The sequence below is a fragment of the Crocodylus siamensis genome, chromosome 3, assembly GCF_052110815.1.
Source record: "Crocodylus siamensis isolate JL-2025a chromosome 3, ASM5211081v1, whole genome shotgun sequence".
NCBI lineage: Eukaryota > Metazoa > Chordata > Crocodylia > Crocodylidae > Crocodylus > Crocodylus siamensis.
Window position 1 is genome coordinate 67,992,589 of NC_143397.1, and position 18,826 is coordinate 68,011,414.

The 18,826-nt window shown below is 46.4% G+C and overlaps 1 protein-coding gene across 4 annotated transcripts in view; it reads left to right on the forward strand.

The window, feature by feature from the left end:
- The window catches only part of SNCAIP (synuclein alpha interacting protein), an 80,383-nt gene that overhangs the window by 49,995 nt on the left and 11,562 nt on the right, over positions 1–18,826 (forward strand). For all 4 annotated transcript variants that reach the window (XM_090038453.1, XM_090038455.1, XM_090038454.1 and 1 more), the window contains 2 exons: positions 15,500–15,592; positions 17,047–18,103. In XM_090038453.1, the coding sequence (XP_089894579.1) occupies positions 15,500–15,592; positions 17,047–18,103 (1,150 nt within the window). The remainder of the gene's footprint in view (positions 1–15,499; positions 15,593–17,046; positions 18,104–18,826) is intronic.

Below are 18,826 nucleotides of genomic sequence, written 5' to 3' on the forward strand. Positions count from 1 at the left end.
CAGAAGTATTAAGAAAAAGCACATCCAGAGAAAGCATTCAATGGCTCCTTGTGTTAAAGTGAACTAATAACACAAAATAAAACATACAAAGAAACTTCTGAAGTGATCTTAGTTTCTCTTTAGAGAGAGAAACTTTAACATCAGGAAAAAGGAAGTAAATAGTAGCCAGAAATGCTACTTCATATTCAGAAGAGCCTTTGCTCAGGATCAAGCCCGGAAGAGGAAGATACCCAAGAAGATTCCTTGAGATCAAAAGGAAAGTGAATCGACAGCAAGTACTTTCAACTTTGAGATAAAAATTCCACACTACCTCTCTTCCTAACTATAGAAGGGGCAGGGTGGCAAAGTAGAAGCTGTTTGAGATGGTATACATTTTCATAGGCAACAGTCTACTCTGATAAAGTAGGTTGTGATCTACAAAAGCTTATGCCTCTTTGAAACAGTTTCTAAGGTCCCACTCTGCCTTGCCTTATGCATGATTTCAGACTGACAGAGCCAACTATCCGCTCTCTAGCTGTAGAGACTACAATCAACTCAGAGTGAGAAGCAAAAAATATATATACCCATGAGATACCCATGTGATGGGTGACGTTTTTTTTCACAATGCCAAAAATGCATTGTTTGTGCTTCCTAAGGCTACTATGGCTCTTAAAATATTAGGGCATGGATGTGTAAGATGTTTGTACTGGTATAGTAGCCTTATGCTGGTGTATAAAGTAGCAGACAACTGACACGGACCCATAAAACTAAACCAGTTTTGCCCCATCCTGTGGAGAAAAACAACCAAATGAATTGTCATAAAGCTCCTGTGATGTATGTTATACCAGTATAAGTTTCTGTCCACATACATCCCACAGTAGCCATTTGCTAAAGGATCCTCTGCCTTCTAGCAACAGCATCAGTACACAACATTAAATTGGTATGCAAAACCAATGTAAATTATTCCACGATTTATGTTTGGCTGGCCAAGGCCTTAGTGAATCAGTCAGTGATTTCCTCAAAAATAAACCTTTTGCCTAAAAACACAATAGAGCTTTACTTGGAAGATAAGGACAAAAATACTCTCGTTAGTGAGTACATAGTTTAATTTAAAAAAAATAACAAATTGTCCTTTTGTTCCCCTTTTTCATCTACATTCTCAAGGATTTGGCTGAAATTTTGTAAGAATGATTTTTGCAATTTTGTGCAGATTAAAGTAACTAAACAAAATGCTTGTAATATAAAATGAAGCCCTGGAGTTTTACTGTTTGTTTTCTGCAGTTCTCAATTTTATATAAAAGGATAAAAAGATACGTACTGAAAACGTTAACATATTTATCCATCATTTGTTTCCTTAAAGTGTTTCTTTTGTTGTTTTCTGTTGTATAGATTGGACTTTATTAAATACAAAAATTGACCTGAGGCCACTGAAAGGTATTTTGATGTAGTCTAGACTAGAGACTCAGATTATTCCCATTAGAATCAGACTAAACTCACTGATTTGTTAAGGAGCAAGCTGGCCCACTAATTGCACAACACAATTTCCATTGACTTGAGAGGGAATTTGGCCTAAATGGAAGCAAATAAATAAAGCCCTGTCTATATAGCAAACTTAACATACCTGGCAGTGGCTCCCTCAAGCATGTTGTGCTTGTCCATACAGGCTGAACCAGAAGCAGTGTAGCCTAGTTGGCACAGCACTGCAGGCAGGCTAATTAGCTCAGGAGTGGGCCACTTGACTATGGGAGACCATATCTGCGCAGTAATATTAGCATGCTCAACCATAATGCCCTGAGGCATGCTGAGGTATTCTGCACAGGCTGCCTCTTAAACCAAAAGAAGTATAGCCACATCTGTTTTGTGGTTTAGGCAGACTGTAATTATCATGGCAGAATGGCAGGGTCACTTAACTTAGCAGGGCTAATTGGGTTGCTCACGGCTCCAAAGAGCTATGCTGCTCCCAACTTAAGGGGCCACCTGCCCAGAGCCGCACAGCATACTTGAGCACAGGGCATGGTAAGTTTACTGAGTCAACATGTATTTAACACTGCAGTTCATTACAGTGCTTTTACAAGGTATTGCTTTAGTTATGGTACTGTAAATTCTAGATTATACATGCAGATATACTGTAGCAGGGTTGTAGTGTTGTTATATAGCCATGATGGTCCAGGAAACAGGTGAGAAGAACGTTTGTTTGGTAATATGTGTTCTTGAACCAACTATATAGTTGTGCTTCTAGGCACAAAGTACTTTTCCTTGGGTCCAGGAAAGGAGCAGATAAAACCTTAGCTAAATGCCTGGTTTAAAAAAAAAAAAAAGCAACATTTTTCTGGCAATATCTTTTACTGGAGCAGCTGTATACCTGAGTGAGATGTTAGAGAAGTTTTCAGGTACAAGTGTCCTTTTTCAAGCCTGTTGGTCCAACAGAAGATATCATTAGGCTCCGTTAGGCTCCGGACCAGTGAGAGACGCGTGGGTGAAGCCCACTGCGCCCCCGCTCCCCCGAAGCCCCCCAGACACCCCCTCAGCAGCCACAGAGCCCCCCGCCGACCCCCAGCACAGCCAGAGGTAAGCAGGCTCGTGGTGGGAAGGGGTTAACTCCTCGCTCCCTGGGAGGAGGCCACTGCCTGGTGCCGGCCGGATCAAGCCCCCGCCCAGGCCCCTACTTGGCCCAGCCCCCCAGGGAGCCACGTGACTGGAGCTGCGCGAACAGGCTGTGTAAACAGGCGCTCAAGTTAGCGCGGAGTTCGCACAGGAGAGGGCGCGGGAGGACACGAGACCCTGCCTGCGACCCTCCCAGAGTAGTCAGCCCCAGCCGTAGCCAGCCTACCAGAGGCATGACATGGATGGGCACGCGCCGTACCCCTCGGGTCCCCTTGGGCTCTGCGCCCCCCGCCCCAGGCACCTCAGAGATGGCCACCCAGACGGAGCCCATGGTTCCGGGCATCACGCAGACGGAGCCCCTGGCTCTTGGCTGCGGGGGCTGCCTGTCCCTTTTTCAGGCTGTGGGGCCTGGGAGCATGGCCACCTCCCCTTGCGGGGTCTGCTCCCTACTGGGGTCTCTGGCGCGCCAGCTGGAGGAGCTCCAGGCCACAGTCCAGAGACTGCGTGCCATCAGGGACTGCGAGCAGGAGAGAGACTCCTACTGCCAGGCCCTTCTCCTCCAGGAGCCGCAGGGTAGAGCACCGTCTCCCTCCACGACTAAGGAGGACTCTGGGACCTCCCGCTCTGCCCAGTCAGGGGCAAGGACCAAGGTGGTCAAGGGCCCTAAGGCCCGCCGCACCAAGGCCTCTCCCTCGCTGGAGCTTAGCAACAGGTTCGCACCTCTTGCAGCCCCAGCAGAGCCTGCTCAGTTGCCAGCTCCCGCAGGCAACCCAGGCTCAACCACAGCTACTGCCCCCGCTCTCCCCAAGTCAAAGCGAAAGGTGTTTGTTGTGGGACACTCCATCCTGCGGGGCACTGAGGGGGCAATCTGCCGCCCCGACCCCTTAGCCCGGGAAGTCTGCTGCTTCCCAGGGGCCCGCATCTGAGACATTGCGGAGAGGATCCCACAGCTCCTCCAGCCCACAGACCACTACCCCATGCTCCTTATTCACGTGGGCACCAATGACACAGCTCGGAGCACCCCCAGCCAGGTCATGAGGCGCTACAGGGAGTTGGGAGCGGGGCTTAGGGGTCTGGGAGCTCAGGTGGTGTTTTCATCGATCCTCCCAGTCTCAGGCTATGGGCTGAGGAGGGAGAGGAAGAGGATCCACGCAGTGAACCAAAGACTGCGGAGCTGGCGTCATCGGGAAGGCTTTGGCTTCCATGACCACAGCCCGCTCTTCAGCGAGAGAGGCAGCGAGCTGCTGGGAAGAGATGGCCTCCACCTCTCTCCCCTGGGGAGGAGGCTCTTCTCAGCCAGTCTGGCTGACCTGCTCCACCGGGCTTTAAACTAAGCCTGCTGGGGGATGGGGGGACTACTGCCACTGCTGGCCCACTGAGCGACCCTTGCAAAGCCAGCAGACCAAGGCACTTAAGGGAGCCCACCCCTGCTCCAGCCCTGGCACAATCTGTGGGCAAGGCAAGAGCCCCCAAGGGCACACTTGCCTGCCTGTACACTAATGCCAGGAGCCTGGGTAACAAGCAGGAGGAGCTTGTCCTCCTGCTCAGTGCAAAGAATTATGACGTCATTGGGATAACGGAGACCTGGTGGGACTCCACCCATGACTGGACCACGGGTATAGGAGGGATCATGTAGACAGAGGGGGCGGGGGTGTAGCTCTCTATGTGAAGGAAAGCTACATGTCCCTGCAAGCTGATGTTGGCGACTGGCATGGACAGCTAGAGACCCTCTGGGTAAAAATTCATGGGAAAAATGGCACAGGGGACACAGCGGTGGGAGTCTACTACAGACATCCCACTCAAAGTCCTGAGCTTGACCAGGAGTTCGCCCAGGAACTGACTGAAGCCATTTGCTCCAGGACCTTGGTTGTCATGGGTGACTTCAATTACCCGGACATCTCATTGGAAGATCACTCAGCAAAATCCAAGCGGTCACAAAGCTTTCTCTCGTGCGTGGATGACCTCTACCTGACTCAAGAAGTCTATGGGCCAACGAGAGGCAAAGCGCTGCTCGACCTGGTACTGGCTATGGGGGACGACCTAATTGGCGACCTAGTGATCGATGGGAAGCTGGGTGACAGCGACCACGAGCTGATCACCTTCGCCATCCGCCGTAAAGCTGGCAAGTCAGTAAGCAACACAGAAGTCCTTGACTTCAGAAAAGCCGACTTTGACAAGCTCAAGAGGCTTGTCGGTCAGGCCCTCAGGGACCGTGACCCCAGGGAGATGGGAGTTCAAGAAGAATGGTTGCTTCTCAAGGAAGCGATCCTCAATGCACAAGCTAAATCTATTCCAACATGGAGGAAAGGCAGCAAGAAGGCACAGCAGCCCTCCTGGCTCTCCAGGGACCTAGCGGACCTCCTGCGGCTAAAAAGAAAAGCCTACAAAGGATGGAGGACGGGATTCATCTCCAAGGAGAATTATTCTGCACTGGTCCGGTCCTGCAGGGAGCAAACCAGGAAAGCCAAGGCTGAAACTGAACTCTAACTAGCTTCAAGCATCAAGGACAACAAAAAGTCCTTTTTCAGATATGTGGGGAGCCAGAGGAAAAGCAAGGGCAATGTTGGACCCCTGCTAAACCAGATGGGGCAACTGACGCCCAGGAAAAAGCCAACCTATTAAATAGGTACTTCGCATCGTCTTTCATCAGTCCCATGGGACGCCCATGCCTGCTATGCGACAGGGAGATCCGGGTGATGGGGATCCCCTACCCTCCATAAATGCTGACCTCGTGAAGGAACACCTTGAGAAGCTGAATACCTTCAAGTCAGCCGGCCCTGACAATCTGCACCCCAGGGTACTCAAGGAGCTGGTGAGCGTCATAGCCCAGCCCCTGGCACGGATCTTTGAAAACTCCTGGCGCTCTGGTGTAGTGCCCGAAGACTGGAAGAAGGCCAATGTGGTGCCGATCTTCAGGAAAGGGAGGAGAGTGGATCCGGCTAACTACAGGCCCATTAGCCTGACTTCTATCCTGGGGAGTTCTTAGAAAAGCTTATTAAGGAGGCCATCCTTGATGGACTGGCCCAGGCTAACATCCTAAGGGATAGCCAGCACGGGTTTGTTGTGGGTAGGTCTTGTTTGACCAATCTCATTTCCTTCTATGACCAGGTGACCTATCACCTGGACAAGGGAGAAGAGATTGATGTCATATATCTTGACTTCAAAAAAGCCTTTGATCTGGTATCCCATGATCACCTCTTGGCCAAACTGGCCAGTTGTGACCTTGGCTCCACCACGATCCACTGGCTGGGAAATTGGCTCCGTGGTCGGACCCAGAGGGTTGTGATTGATGGCAGTTGCTTATTGTGGTGCCCTGTGACCAGTGGGGTCCCTCAAAGCTCTGTCCTGGGACCCATCCTGTTCAACATCTTCATTAATGATGTGGACATTGGAGTCAGGAGTGGACTGGCCAAGTTTGCCGATGACACCAAACTTTGGGGCAAAGCATCCACGCCAGAAGATAGGCGGGTGATCCAGGCTGACCTGGACAAGCTCAGCAAATGGGCGGACGAGAACCTGATGGTGTTTAACACCAAAAAATGCAAGGTTCTCCACCTTGGGAGGAAAAACCTGCAGCTTCCTTATAGGCTCGGCAGTGCTACGTTGGATAGCACTACAGAAGAAAGAGACTTGGGGGTCATCGTTGACCACAAGATGAACACGAGCCTCCAATGCGATGCTGCGACTAGTAAAGCGACCAAAACGCTGGCTTGCATCCATAGATGCTTCTCGAGCAAATCCTGGGACATCATTCTCCCCTTGTACTCGGCCTTGGTGAGGCCGCAGCTGGAGTACTGCGTCCAGTTTTGGGCTCCACAATTCAAAAAGGATGTGGAGAAGCTTGAGAGAGTCCAGAGGAGAGCCATGTGCATGATCAGAGGTCAGGAAAACAGATCTTACGATGACAGGCTGAGAGCCATGGGACTGTTTAGCTTGGAAAAGCGCAGACTCAGGGGTGATCTGATGGCCACCTATAAGTTTATCAAGGGTGACCACCAGGATCTGGGGGAACGTTTGTTCACCAGAGCGCCCCAAGGGATGACGAGGTCGAACGGTCACAAACTCCTGCAAGACCGTTTCAGGCTGGACATAAGGAAGAATTTCTTTACTGTCCGAGCCCCCAAGGTCTGGAACAGTCTGCCAGCGGAGGTGGTTCAAGCACCTACATTGAACACCTTCAAGAGTAAATTGGATGCTTATCTTGCTGGGATCCTATGACCCCAGCTGACTTCCTGCCCTTTGGGCAGGGGGCTGGACTTGATGATCTCCCGAGGTCCCTTCCAGCCCTAATGTCTATCAAATCTAATGTCTATGATATTAAACAGTCTTGCTTCTTACATCTCTCTTGAATTATATTGGCTACAAAAACATTCCAACCCTTCTACAGTATTGATAAACAATGATTTGTGATTAACTCCACTATATAAATGAGCAGGGCAAGCAAGGGGGGAAGAAGAAGATACAAATGAAACCAGTCAGTTAAAGAAGGGAAGACAGGGCAGTAAATATGTGAAGCAAAGAGCGCTGAGGAGAAATAACTACAGGCTTAGACTGTTGAAATAAATAACCTTATGTCAAAGAATCAGACTATTCAGAAGGGAAATAGAGAGAGGTTAGTAGAAGGAGCATGTAAACTATAATGAGCCCTAAAACCATTGTTCTTTGTTTAATTCATGGTTTTTAAAGCCCAGTAAAGTTATACATTTTTGTTCCCAAACCCATCTTCTAAAAATACTGTCTGTGTTTCTCTTGAGTACAAGGACTATGAGGTCAGAGATGAAACTGTTATTCCATGTAAAATATTTTCTCACTGGTGATTGGGTATTTCTGTCCTTTATCATTTTTCTGACTGAATTTATTCTGGAGTATAGTAGTTGTTTAGCTTCACTCTCATTATTTCTATGGAAGAGTTTGGTACAGTGGATGAGAAGGATCATATTCTGCAGTAGACTTGTAGGATACATGGATACTTTTGTTGTGTGGTGGGTTGATTGTGGTAATGGTAGAGGTGTGTTGGCAGGCTTTGCATTTGTTGTCTAGGCAGAGTCTTGTTCCATTTGGCATTTGTTGATCGACAGGGAGTGATGAAATGGGTGAGATGGGAAGTTTAGCTGAAAGCCAGGTTAGATGGTAGAGAATATTTCTCTCAAGATGTAGTCCTCTTCAGTTATATGCTGTAATTGTCTGATTATCTTTCTTATAGATTACAGTGTGGGATGGTATGTAAAACAAGGACTGTGAGACTGGCAGAGGTTTTCCTTATGCATTGTATTATGTGGGACATTTGTGTAGGTCATTAAAAAGTGTGGTCCGTTTCTCTGCTGGAGTACTCTTGCTAGGTAATAGCAGTTTTTAGCTTGGTTACATGTGGGACTTGAAAGTATTCTCTTCAGAGCAGATATAGTGATATCAGAGGGCCTGGGTGTAGATCAGGGGCAGGCAGTTATTTCAGGCAAAGGGCTGCTTACCCAGTTTTGGCAAGCTGTCGAGGGCTGCATGAGTAGCCCTGCCCCTTGACAGGTGCCCTGCCCCCTGGTCACCATCTTGGGACCAATGTCCCAGGGCCAGAGCCGGTGGGGCCCAGAGCAGGGCGCGGGCTGGTAGATGTCCGTGGAGCCAGGCTGAGCTGCACCAGTGGGGAGAGGGGGGAGCTGGCCTGGCTCCATAGAACCCCTGCTGCCCTGCTCTGGGCCCTGGTAGTGCTGGCCCCTGGACATCAATGTGGGCCCCACACTCCTGCTCACTCCCAGTGTCCCCAGCCCCACAGTACAAGCAGAGGGCAGCGTTCAGTCCTGACCCCCTGCTCGCCAGCAGGGAAGTAGCTGGTGCTGAGTGTGGGGAAAAGCAGCCCCTCGCCCGCCCCATGCGCTCCGTGCTGCACCCACTTGTAGCCTGTGCAGGGCTGTCCTGGGAGGCACAGGCAGCCCCAGGTGGGCTGCAAGTGGCTGCAGTGCAGGGTGCTGGCCACAGGGCAGGCGAGGGGTTGCTTTCCCCACCCCACAATCAGCACCAGCTTGTAACCTGCCCCTGCTGCCAGCCTGGGCCCCACACCAGCTCCAGGCTGGCACAGCAGCAGCAGCTGTGGCCCCCCTCCTTGCCATGCTGGCCAGTGTTTGCCACCACCATCTCCTGGGCTGCCTAGTGCATAAGCTCCAGGCAGACAGCAGCAGCAAACACTGCCAGCGCATGGCAAGCGGGGGGGCTGCAGCTGCTCCCGCTGTGTGCAGCCCTGACAGGCAAGCCCAGAGCTGGTGCATGGCCCAGGCTGGCAGCAGAGGCAGGTTACAAGCTGGTGCTGAGCACAGGAGCGGGGAAAAGTGACCCCTCGCCCACCCCATGGCCAGCGCCCCATGCTGCAGCTGCACACAGCCTACCTGGGGCTGCCTGTGCCTGCTCAAGACAGCCCCGTGCAGGCTGCGAGTGGTGGCAGCAGGGAGTGCCGGCCATGGGGCAGGCAAGGGGTGCTTTTACCTGGGCTCCTTCCCTGGCCCCACCTTTACCTGAGGTTCCAGTGCCAGAGTCATCGCATGGTCCCTGCTGGGGCTTCTGGCTGGGGGGTGAGGCTAGGCAGGCGGTGCTCTTGTAGGAGCCCACTGGGCTTCTCCTGGGTCCTACTGCTCCTGGTTTCTGTCCTTTTTGACAGAAACCAAAGACAGATAAATATTTATTTTCTAAACTTTTTAGGGGCCCTGCAGGCCAGATAGGATAGCCTTGTGGGCTGAATCTGACCTGCAGGCCATATTTTGCCCACCCTTGGGGTAGATTATACCTTTCTTGGTGTGTGTATGCTGTTACAGGTAGGTTTGGGGCAGAGCAGAGCGAGGCATGTTTGGTCACACTCCCTGAGATGACCACTTTTACTTTCACTGATGGCTTTAGCTAAGGACCTACTGTTCAGGATCCTTGCTTCTGCTGCAGCTTAGTTAGTCTATAGCCCACGAGGCTCCCTGGGCTTGTAAGAAATACAAAAAACAAACAAAGTTCAACAAATAAACTGCCACTTAGAGAGCTAAGGGACTTATTGCTGGCTTCACTTCTCTGGCTTTCTGGGCTTTCTCTGGAGTTCGCTCCCCCATTGCCTCTTATCTTTCAGAGGTTTTGAACAAAGCCTTGCTCACAGCCCATCCTGACACTGCCTGACCTTGCTGACCCCAGGCTCAGAGCGGTCGCATTCTGTGCTATGCTGCAACTGCCCAGAGGCTAATTCCAACGTCTTTTATTGCCCCACCCTTACTGGTTCACATGGGCCACTCCTCTTCATTTCCCACACCTTGGTGAGCTTCCTTGCTGGGAGGCTTGCCACGTTCCCAGACCTGGATCCTCAGCCTCTGGTGAGTCCCTCCAGGTCTGGGGGTGGGGGTATGTTTCCAGGGTGTGGGGCTGTTTGGGCTCCTCCACACCCATAGTAACAGAGCCAGGCCCTGTTACAGTGTTTTGGATAATTACTAGTTTTGTGGAGTTAAGTATTGTAGTCTTTTTTTGTATTTACTTGTTCATGGGTTTCCATTTTGCATATGGATCATAGGATCTATAAAATGGGTTTTGGTGTAAGAGTAATGCAGTGAGAATTTAATAAACGAGTAGTAGTTGTTGAAGCAGCAGTAAAATCAGTAAGCAAGTGTAGATGTTCTGTCCAGATAATGAAAATGTCATCTATGTAATGCAGGTATAGTGCAGATTCAGTGGTACAGATTTCTAAAATCCTCTCTTCTAGGTGGATTATGAAGAAATTGGGATATTGCAGGGCCATCTTAGTGCCCAGAGCTGTGCCCATGATTTGGAGGAAATGTTGGTTGAAAGTAAAATTTGTGGGTGAGCATAAAATGGATGAATTGTGCAATAGGTTGTGATTGTAAATCTGAGTATAGTCCATATCCAAGTATTTTAGGCAAGCGTAATATTAGTATATTGGGTAGTTACTGGTATATAGTTTATATACCAGTCTTGTATACTAGTATATATTCTATTATACTAAGTATATTGCATGTGCTGAAGGATGTTGGTATATAGGGTGGTGACATCCATGATTGAAAAGCGTGGCCTTCTCAAGGAAGTTGTTAATGTTCCAGTTATTGTTGAGAAAGTTTGTCGTCTTGTAAAAAGGTGCTCTTTGAGTATGTAGTAGGTTGAGGTGGTTTCTATGAATCCTGATAGTTTTTCAGGGATGGAACCTCAGTTGATTAAGATGGGGGTGCCAGGATTTCTTTGTTTCCTTATCTTAGGGTGCATGTAAAGTATTCCTGGAGTGGGGAATTAGTTTGTGATTCCCTTGAAGTTAGTGGAGAAAGGTTTTGATGATATCTTTTAAGTTCACAGTTATTACTGGTATGGGGTCATTCTGGAGTTCCTTACACCATGTTTTCTCACATACCACATGACCCAAGCACCGTGTATTAGGAAAGGCAGAAAGAAGAAAAAAAGATTTTTCCAGAGTTATAACTGCATAGAACAAGGACAGAGCCTAGCCTTCAGCTCTCTCACGTTCCCTTTCCTGCTTAACCAAATACTGAAGCCCTAGCTGCTGCTGAAAACTAGTCTTCATAGAGTAGATCTGTGACTTTGAAAGGAGCAAAAAAGTCTGCAAAGCTGTGAAATAGGAGGAGAGAAACCAGAAGTGGCAAACAGCAAAATTGTCAGAAGAAAGCTTGTCTTGATTAGTGGAACTTCAGTACTATTAACACCTGTGCAGTAAACAACAATGAGCCATTAAGTCAATTGATTGCCTCGGCTGCCTGAATAGAAATGCCACGCCAGACAGCTGGTTTTGGAGCAGGAATCAAAGCCGGGTACTTCTATTCTGGGCAGAAAAATCAGCTTAAGACATGCAGGGCTGATTTTCTGGGAAAAAGGTATGTGAGATACACAAGAAAATATGGCAGTAGCATAAGACAGTTGTCTGTTAGCCTTGCTGATGTAGTCCTCACAATTGAAAATGACTGTGGTTCCTCCTGGTTTGATCACTATTTCATTATTATCTTAGGAATTTCTCTGCAGGATTTTGTTGAGGATTTCACTATAAACATTCTTTCTAAAATGTATGTGTGTGTGTGTATATGTGTGTGTATATATGTGTATATGAAACACACGTACATACATATGCATGGGTTGTTTTGATGGAATGTGTGTGTGTCTGCATAGAAGCTTGTTCTTCACATAATGAAATCAATGAACTATGGGAACAGAGAGAACTTTAGCATAATGTATAACTAAAACAAATAATTTTCACGTGGTAACTTTAAAAAATAGTGAAGTTGCAAAGACTGTAAAAAGAGGTGGATTAGTGAGGCAAACATTTCAATAAATGTTTAAGTATAGGAGGTTTTAGTTAAGCCTGGGTTATGGGCTTAAAATTTCAATTAATGTACCCTATATGTATTTTAGTTCATGAAATGGAAGTTGAAGAAAGGATGTAAGGCAAGTGAAATAGATATGCTGTATCAGAAAATAATCTCACAATGAAAATAATTTTCCTGATCCTGCAAAGCATAGTGTCTTGGGAGTTTACAGCATAAGCCAATGTTGACAGATGGTAGGAGTGATTTTAAAATAGTAAAAGGAAATGTGTAGGCGAAGGGAAGGAAGAGGGAAAAATTAAAGAGCAGATCTATATAAAGTGCTGTTATGCTCAGAAAAGTGACTGAACAGTGGCATGTTGGGATCCTGCCTTTATTGCTGCTTCAGTGCTTTCCAGATTCACTTTGGTATTTTACAAGTAAAAACATTTATTTTCTGTCAGCCATGCAAAGACAAGTGGGGATCTGAAAAGTCATCTGGATACTCTCTGACTCTGACACTGCCAACTATAAAAATAGCCTGCGTTTGGAACTTAGTTAACAGTGCTGTTAATGGTATGTGAGCTAGGAAAGAGTCCAGTTCACTGTCACAGAGCTAAATTAGTTCTATAGGACAAACAAGATTAAAAAGTACTAAAAACACTGTTTTTTCATTGAAGGAAATAGATAAGACTGGAAACAAAAAGCAGATAAAATGGCACTATTTTTATATGGTATTTTTCTGACACAAGCTCCACTTAAAATAATGTACAAGTACTAATGCTTGAAGGTCTGGGGAGTAAATCAAACTGATTGCATTCCAAGCAAATAAGACCTTTACAATGCCCCATCTTCAGCCTTCTTGTATTTAAAGCTTGTTTGCGCTAGTCTAAATAGATCCACAAATGGTTTTTTTTAGTCGAGATGGTACCCTAATTTAGCCTGTGTCCAGTGTTTATCAATAGAAAGAGAAATCAAAGGTTCCATCCCAGGAAATGTACAGCCAGCTTCTGCAGTCATCTTAAGGATATATTATGCCACGTAATAATAACCAGGAGGAGCCTGTGGAAATGTTCACATAAGCAGCAAAAATATTCCCACTAAAGGTGGGAGAGATTCACTGATTCCTGAGCCATCTGCCTGCTCCCTATTCCCCAGCATAAACAGAAAATGAGAAAAGGACATAGCTGAGCAGACTTCTGCTAGGCCTGCTCCTAAATTGGCATAAGCTGAGATGCCCTGTGCTATCTTAACCTCAACCAGGGCGGTGTGGCCCTGACTCCAGCAACCACAAAAGCTTCCATGCAATGTTCTTCCCAACACTCTTCTCAGGGTTGGCAAATCAAAGCCTTGTATAATATACTTTTTAATTCCTTTACAGCAGGTTATTCAGTGTTCTTGTGGTTCCTTTGAATTGGTATAGTTCAGGCTATGGCCGGGGGCTACATTTGTACTTAGAAATTTGTCCTTTTAGTGCTGCAGAAATCAAGCATACCACTGTTCAAGTGATTTGTTGTGGGGAAAAATGGCAGCTCTACAATGAAATGCACTTTCCGGCAGCAGCTTGTTGGCAGATTGACAATTTCCAGTGCCGTGTGTATTACGTGTATAGTGATCTGTAACTCCACAGAGCATGGCTGGATCCTCCAGCCTCCCTGGAGGCTTTGCTCCTCATGCCTACATCCACTGGCTTCAGGAAATACGTCTGTCGCACCAAACTATTGCCCCAGGGGGGCAGAGCCAGGCTGAAAGGTTGCCACATGGGCTTCCTGCACAGCCCTTCTTTCTTTGTGAACAGGATAAAATTGTTCTTGCTCAAAGAACATGGTAGGAATCCACCTTCTAGATACCTTCTGCCATGCAAAAAGTGCATCCCCTATCTATTCCCATCACATCAGCATCCCCAACCTTATTTACAAGCCAAAGAAGGGACAGAGCAGGAACTCATGGGTGGTTGAGCTTGCATCTGGGTACTTCAAAGAAGCCAGCTTTCAGTTTTTGCAAGTGGTAAATAAATAATACGGTTTGGGTGAAAGGGAGACTTCAGCACCTCCCCTGAAGCAAAGGGAGTGTCAGAGCCCTACAGGAGCTGCAGCCAAGAGATCTGTGTGTGCTTAGTTGACTGACTGACTGCTTTAATATGCAGCGGCTATTACAGGGGTGAAGGGGAGACTCTACAGCCCCCTTTCCTCCCTCCCCCAAAGTGGAAGGAGCATTAGGACCCTCCCCACACTGCCAACTTCTTGAGGATTGATGTGGTAGGTGAATCACAGTGCTAGCACTGATAGCCATGGATCATCACAGATAGCCAAGAACATCTCCCACACTGCCTCTCCCATTGTGGATTTGCCTATGCCAAATTGGTTGGTGAATGGGAGACCACATGACCCAGGTCTCAGTCATGTATTTGTGGCCAAATATGGCACTGTACACCATCCCACACAGGAGCTGAGCAAGCTTTTTGAAGGAGTGGTGGCAGGCCTTGACTCTGCCAATAGGAGTACAGCATTTACAGGACCTGCTGGTACATGTTCTGCAGCTGTCTGGATGTCCAGGCACTTGAATAGATGTACACACATTTCACACTATTTTTGTGGTACTGCAATGTTTTTTGGACATTTTTACTGCTTCAGATATATGCCTGGACCTATCCTCAAACTTGTACACTTCTTAAGGATATGTCATAGGGCTCCAGTAATTTCAAAAGAAAGGGAGAAAATGAGAATACCAACTCCAGCTTCTTAACTTGTACGCTTTAGCCCACGGTCTTTGATTTATGTGATGTCTGCAGGGACTGTAAGCCTCCTCATGCAGTGCTTTATCTGGATCTAAGCAAAAGCTGCTTGAATCAAACTTATGTCTGGGGCTGTACATATATTCTTAGGTCTCTTAAGAAGTTACTAGTAAAGACTTTGGTTGGTCAGACTTCTTCACAATTCCGTTTTAGAGAACTCGTTCTCTAAACAAAGTAGAAAAATGTTTCCAGAGGTGTATGACTAAATCAGGGGTGGGCAGTCATTTCAGCTGGAGGGCTGCTTAATGAGTTTTGGGGACTTGTTGAAGGCCACATTCATCTTTCGTCTCTCTTGCTCTTTTTCTTTGTTGCTCGCTCGTTCCCCTCTGCTCACCCTCTCGCTCTCTCTTTCTCCTTCCACAGCATGGCCAAAACTGCAGTTTGCCAGGATCCCCAGTGGTTAGCTGTGGACCCAGGCAGGAGCTGCTGACATGGATACTGATGCTCACCAGACATAGCAGTAGCTCATGCCTGGGTCCTCAGCTGAGTGTCTGGGCTCTTGGTGAACTGTAGCTTCAGCTGAGTTCTGGAGGAAAAGGGACCGAGTAAGAAGGCAGAGAAGAGAAACAAAGAGAGACACTGCTGCCTGTCCCGCAAGGGAGCAGCTCTTAGAAGTGCTCTTATATAGTGATCACAGGTTTCCCAGTGACAGAGAGGAATTTACAAGACAACAGACCCTCCTTGTATGACCCTCCAACAGACCCTCCTAATGTATGTATAGTCTATATTTGAAAATGAAATTATAGGTGAACCAAGTGTTATGTTGCATAAGTTGTATCATTTATCTCAGAGTAAAGTAGAGCTGTCAGCTTTTAAAAAATGAATTAAACTGTTTAATATTTCCTTCCAGGCAAACGGTAGAACGTGTGACATTACAGAACCAACTCCAGCAGCTTCTAGAGGCCCAGAGAACAGAGAGCATATCACTACCAACATCCCCAAGGTAATAAGAGTGGAATTTTGCAATAGTTTAAGTTGGAATCTTTACATGGTATAACTGTTATCAGGACAGGTCATGGACTATGTAATGATCTAATCATTTGCACATTGGAAATGGTGTAAAGCATCATCTGTCAGAAATGAATACATTTCTTTTTACTACTTATTTGCAGTTTGCATCTTTTAAACAGACAGATTAAAATGATATGTAAATATTGGACATTCTGGGTGCATCTACATGTGCACTTAATGCGAAGCAATAAACTGCGGGGCTTATTGCTCTAGAGTTTATTGCTTCTAGGTGTGCCATTTTAATGTGCTCCCAGGATCGCAGCACGTTGAGCTGAGCTGGAGAATTCCTGGCTGACAGGGGGTCTAGGGGTTAGTCTACCAACTCAGGGCCGCTCCCTTCAGCCTGCTCAGTTCTGTGGGGGGGCCAGCTGGGACACGAGGGTGCTTCAGTATTATTACTCTGTAATATACATATTTCCAGAAGAACATTTATCAAGGTGCAGTGGTTAATTCGTTAATAGTAATTAATGGTTAGTGATTAATAGTACATACATTTAGTACCTTATCAGAGCTATGAAGTAATTGGGATAACCGTTGGTAGATAAATGTGAATTTCATTTCTCTTTTACACTGGTTCAAACTGAACTTAATTTTGTCCCATTGCCCTCATCCATGGGTAAAGGCAGGGTCTGTCAGTTTGTACTGAAAAAAAAGGCAAAATGTTCTGGCCGCTGTCCTGAGGAATGAAAGGGTCTCTGTAACATAAGTCCTTGACAAAAAAATACTTTATATTGGTATTTCTTCGCTTCCTAGCACTTGGCTGGGGGGCTGATTAATTGTTATCCTAATGGTAGTAAAATAAATTAGCATATAATTATTTGCACCCTTTTAGCATTCTAAATCTAAAAGGATTTTGTGTATAAACAGCTCTCGGTTTTTAGTATTAAATATTATTCTGCTTGCTTTTAATACTGGGTTAGGTCTAACATTTGTAAGATTCACCTCTGTGTAGAAACCCAGTACAAGGCTGTATTTTTCTAATGTGGATCAAAATAGTTAGCAAGAGTGCAGGTTTTTTCTCTTTTTCAAAAAACGGATAAGTCCCATAACTTCAAGGAAGCTTTTTTTTCTTCAAATTTTTATCCAAAACTCTTGTTTTTAAATAGCTATTCAGAATTTTATCTTAAAGAATTTTGGGGTTTTTTCCCCTAAAAGCTAGAAACTTAAGGCATCAAATCCTAGTTTAGAATGGAAATAGTGTTATATCTGTAGTTATGTAGTTGTTCCATTAGCTCTATAATGGCTTCCACATAAGCAAAGATCAAGATAAATAGGAATATTCTGAGACAGACTTACACAGTAGAAATGGTAGTGTTGGATTTGATATCTGCATAAACTTGACTGTGGTATTGAAAATCTCTCTTTTTTTGTGTGTGTGTGTTCAAGTTCACCATCATCTCCTGCTTCTGGCAAACCCCAGTGGAAACCATCTGATTCAGATGACTTGTCTGTATCGAAAAGTAAATTGAACACCCAAGACGGGATTCAGATTTTTGGCAGCGTGGGAACTGCCAACCGCGCTCGGTCCAAGATGAAAGATGAGGATTCAGATAAAATCCTGCGCCAGTTGTTGGGGAAGGAAATCTCTGAGAATGTCTGTATGCAGGAAAAGCTGTCGTTGGAATTTCAGGATGCTCATGCTTCCTCCAAGAACATAAAGAAAATTCTGCCAGAGAAAAGGGAGCTGAAGTTAGCCAGACTGAGGCAGCTTATGCAGAGATCCCTGAGTGAGTCTGATACAGACTCAAATAATTCTGAGGACCAGAAGAACATTCCTGTGAAAAGAACTGACAAACCAAGGCCGCAACCCATTGTGGAAAGTGTTGAAAGCGCAGAGAGCTTGCACCTGATGATTAAGAAACACACTACAGCAGCAGGGCGCCGGTTTCCCTTTGGCATTAGAGCTTCCAAGTCCGTGGATGGCCATAGTCCATCTCCTACTTCAGAAAGCAGTGATCCAGATAATGAGTCTCAGTATCAGTCTGGTACCATATCTCAGAGCCAGGTTTCTGGAGATACCTGTCAGTCCAACTCTGACAGTGCCACTGTTCAGAAGGTTGCTACAAGTCCTAAGAGTGCCCTCAAGTCCCCTTCTTCAAAGCGCAGAACCTCCCAAAATTTAAAACTGAGAGTAACCTTTGAGGAGCCTGTGGCACAGGTGGAGCAAACAGAGATTGAACTGAATGAGGAAAAAGATAAAGACCGGGGCAAATCAGTCCAAAGGGCCCCACTCAGCACTGAAGCTGGGGACCAGCTGAAAAGGCCATTTGGAACATTTAGATCCATAATGGAGACTCTGAGTGGCAACCAAAACAACAACAACAACTGTCAAACAGCAAATCTGATCAAAACCTCATCAACATTGCCATTTACCTCATTAGGAAGAAAGGCTGCAGAAAGCAAAGGGAATCCGACCACTCCTATTAAAGGAAAAAATAAGACAGTGAGTGTTTTGATGGGTGTGGGAGTGGTGGGGAGAAACCAGGGAATCTTCCCTCCCCCTGCCCCTTTCTGTGTAATGAACAATATTGTTTCTAGTTAAGATGACAACCTCTTCTTCCCTCTCCTCCACAGTGCTCATACAGGCACACACACATACTCAATCACTCATACCCTCATGCACAATACTCTGTGCTGGTCTGGTAAAAAAAAACTGCAGAATGCAGATCATATTTCACTTTCATTATTAAGGGCATTTTAGGTGGAGAAGGAATTGAGGAGGGTAAAATGTACCCCATGCATAAAGTTGCATCCTGTAAGTCCTCCACTGCCTTTAGTGATGCACTGGCTCTGTGCCAAGCCATCTGCACAGGGGTAAATTTTGCCCAAGAGGATTTTTTATCAATATTATGAATGCCAGCTCATAGAATGAGAACATAAATTTGAATTCCTTTGGATTTCTAAGGAGTAAATAAATTCAGGCCAGCCCTGGACTAAAGCCATGACTGCCAGGATTGAGTGAGTGGCAAAAAATAAATCAGGAAAAAATAAGATCAACATCACCTGCTGGCCGCATTGCTCTTCCCTACATCACTCTGGGCTCTGGTACTGTCCCATGCGTTGCATAAGGCCTTTCCTAAACCCTTCTCAGCTTCAGGTTTCTTCCTCTTACATATCCTGCTCTCCAAGAAGAGCACCTAACTGATACCTATCATCTGAGAGTATT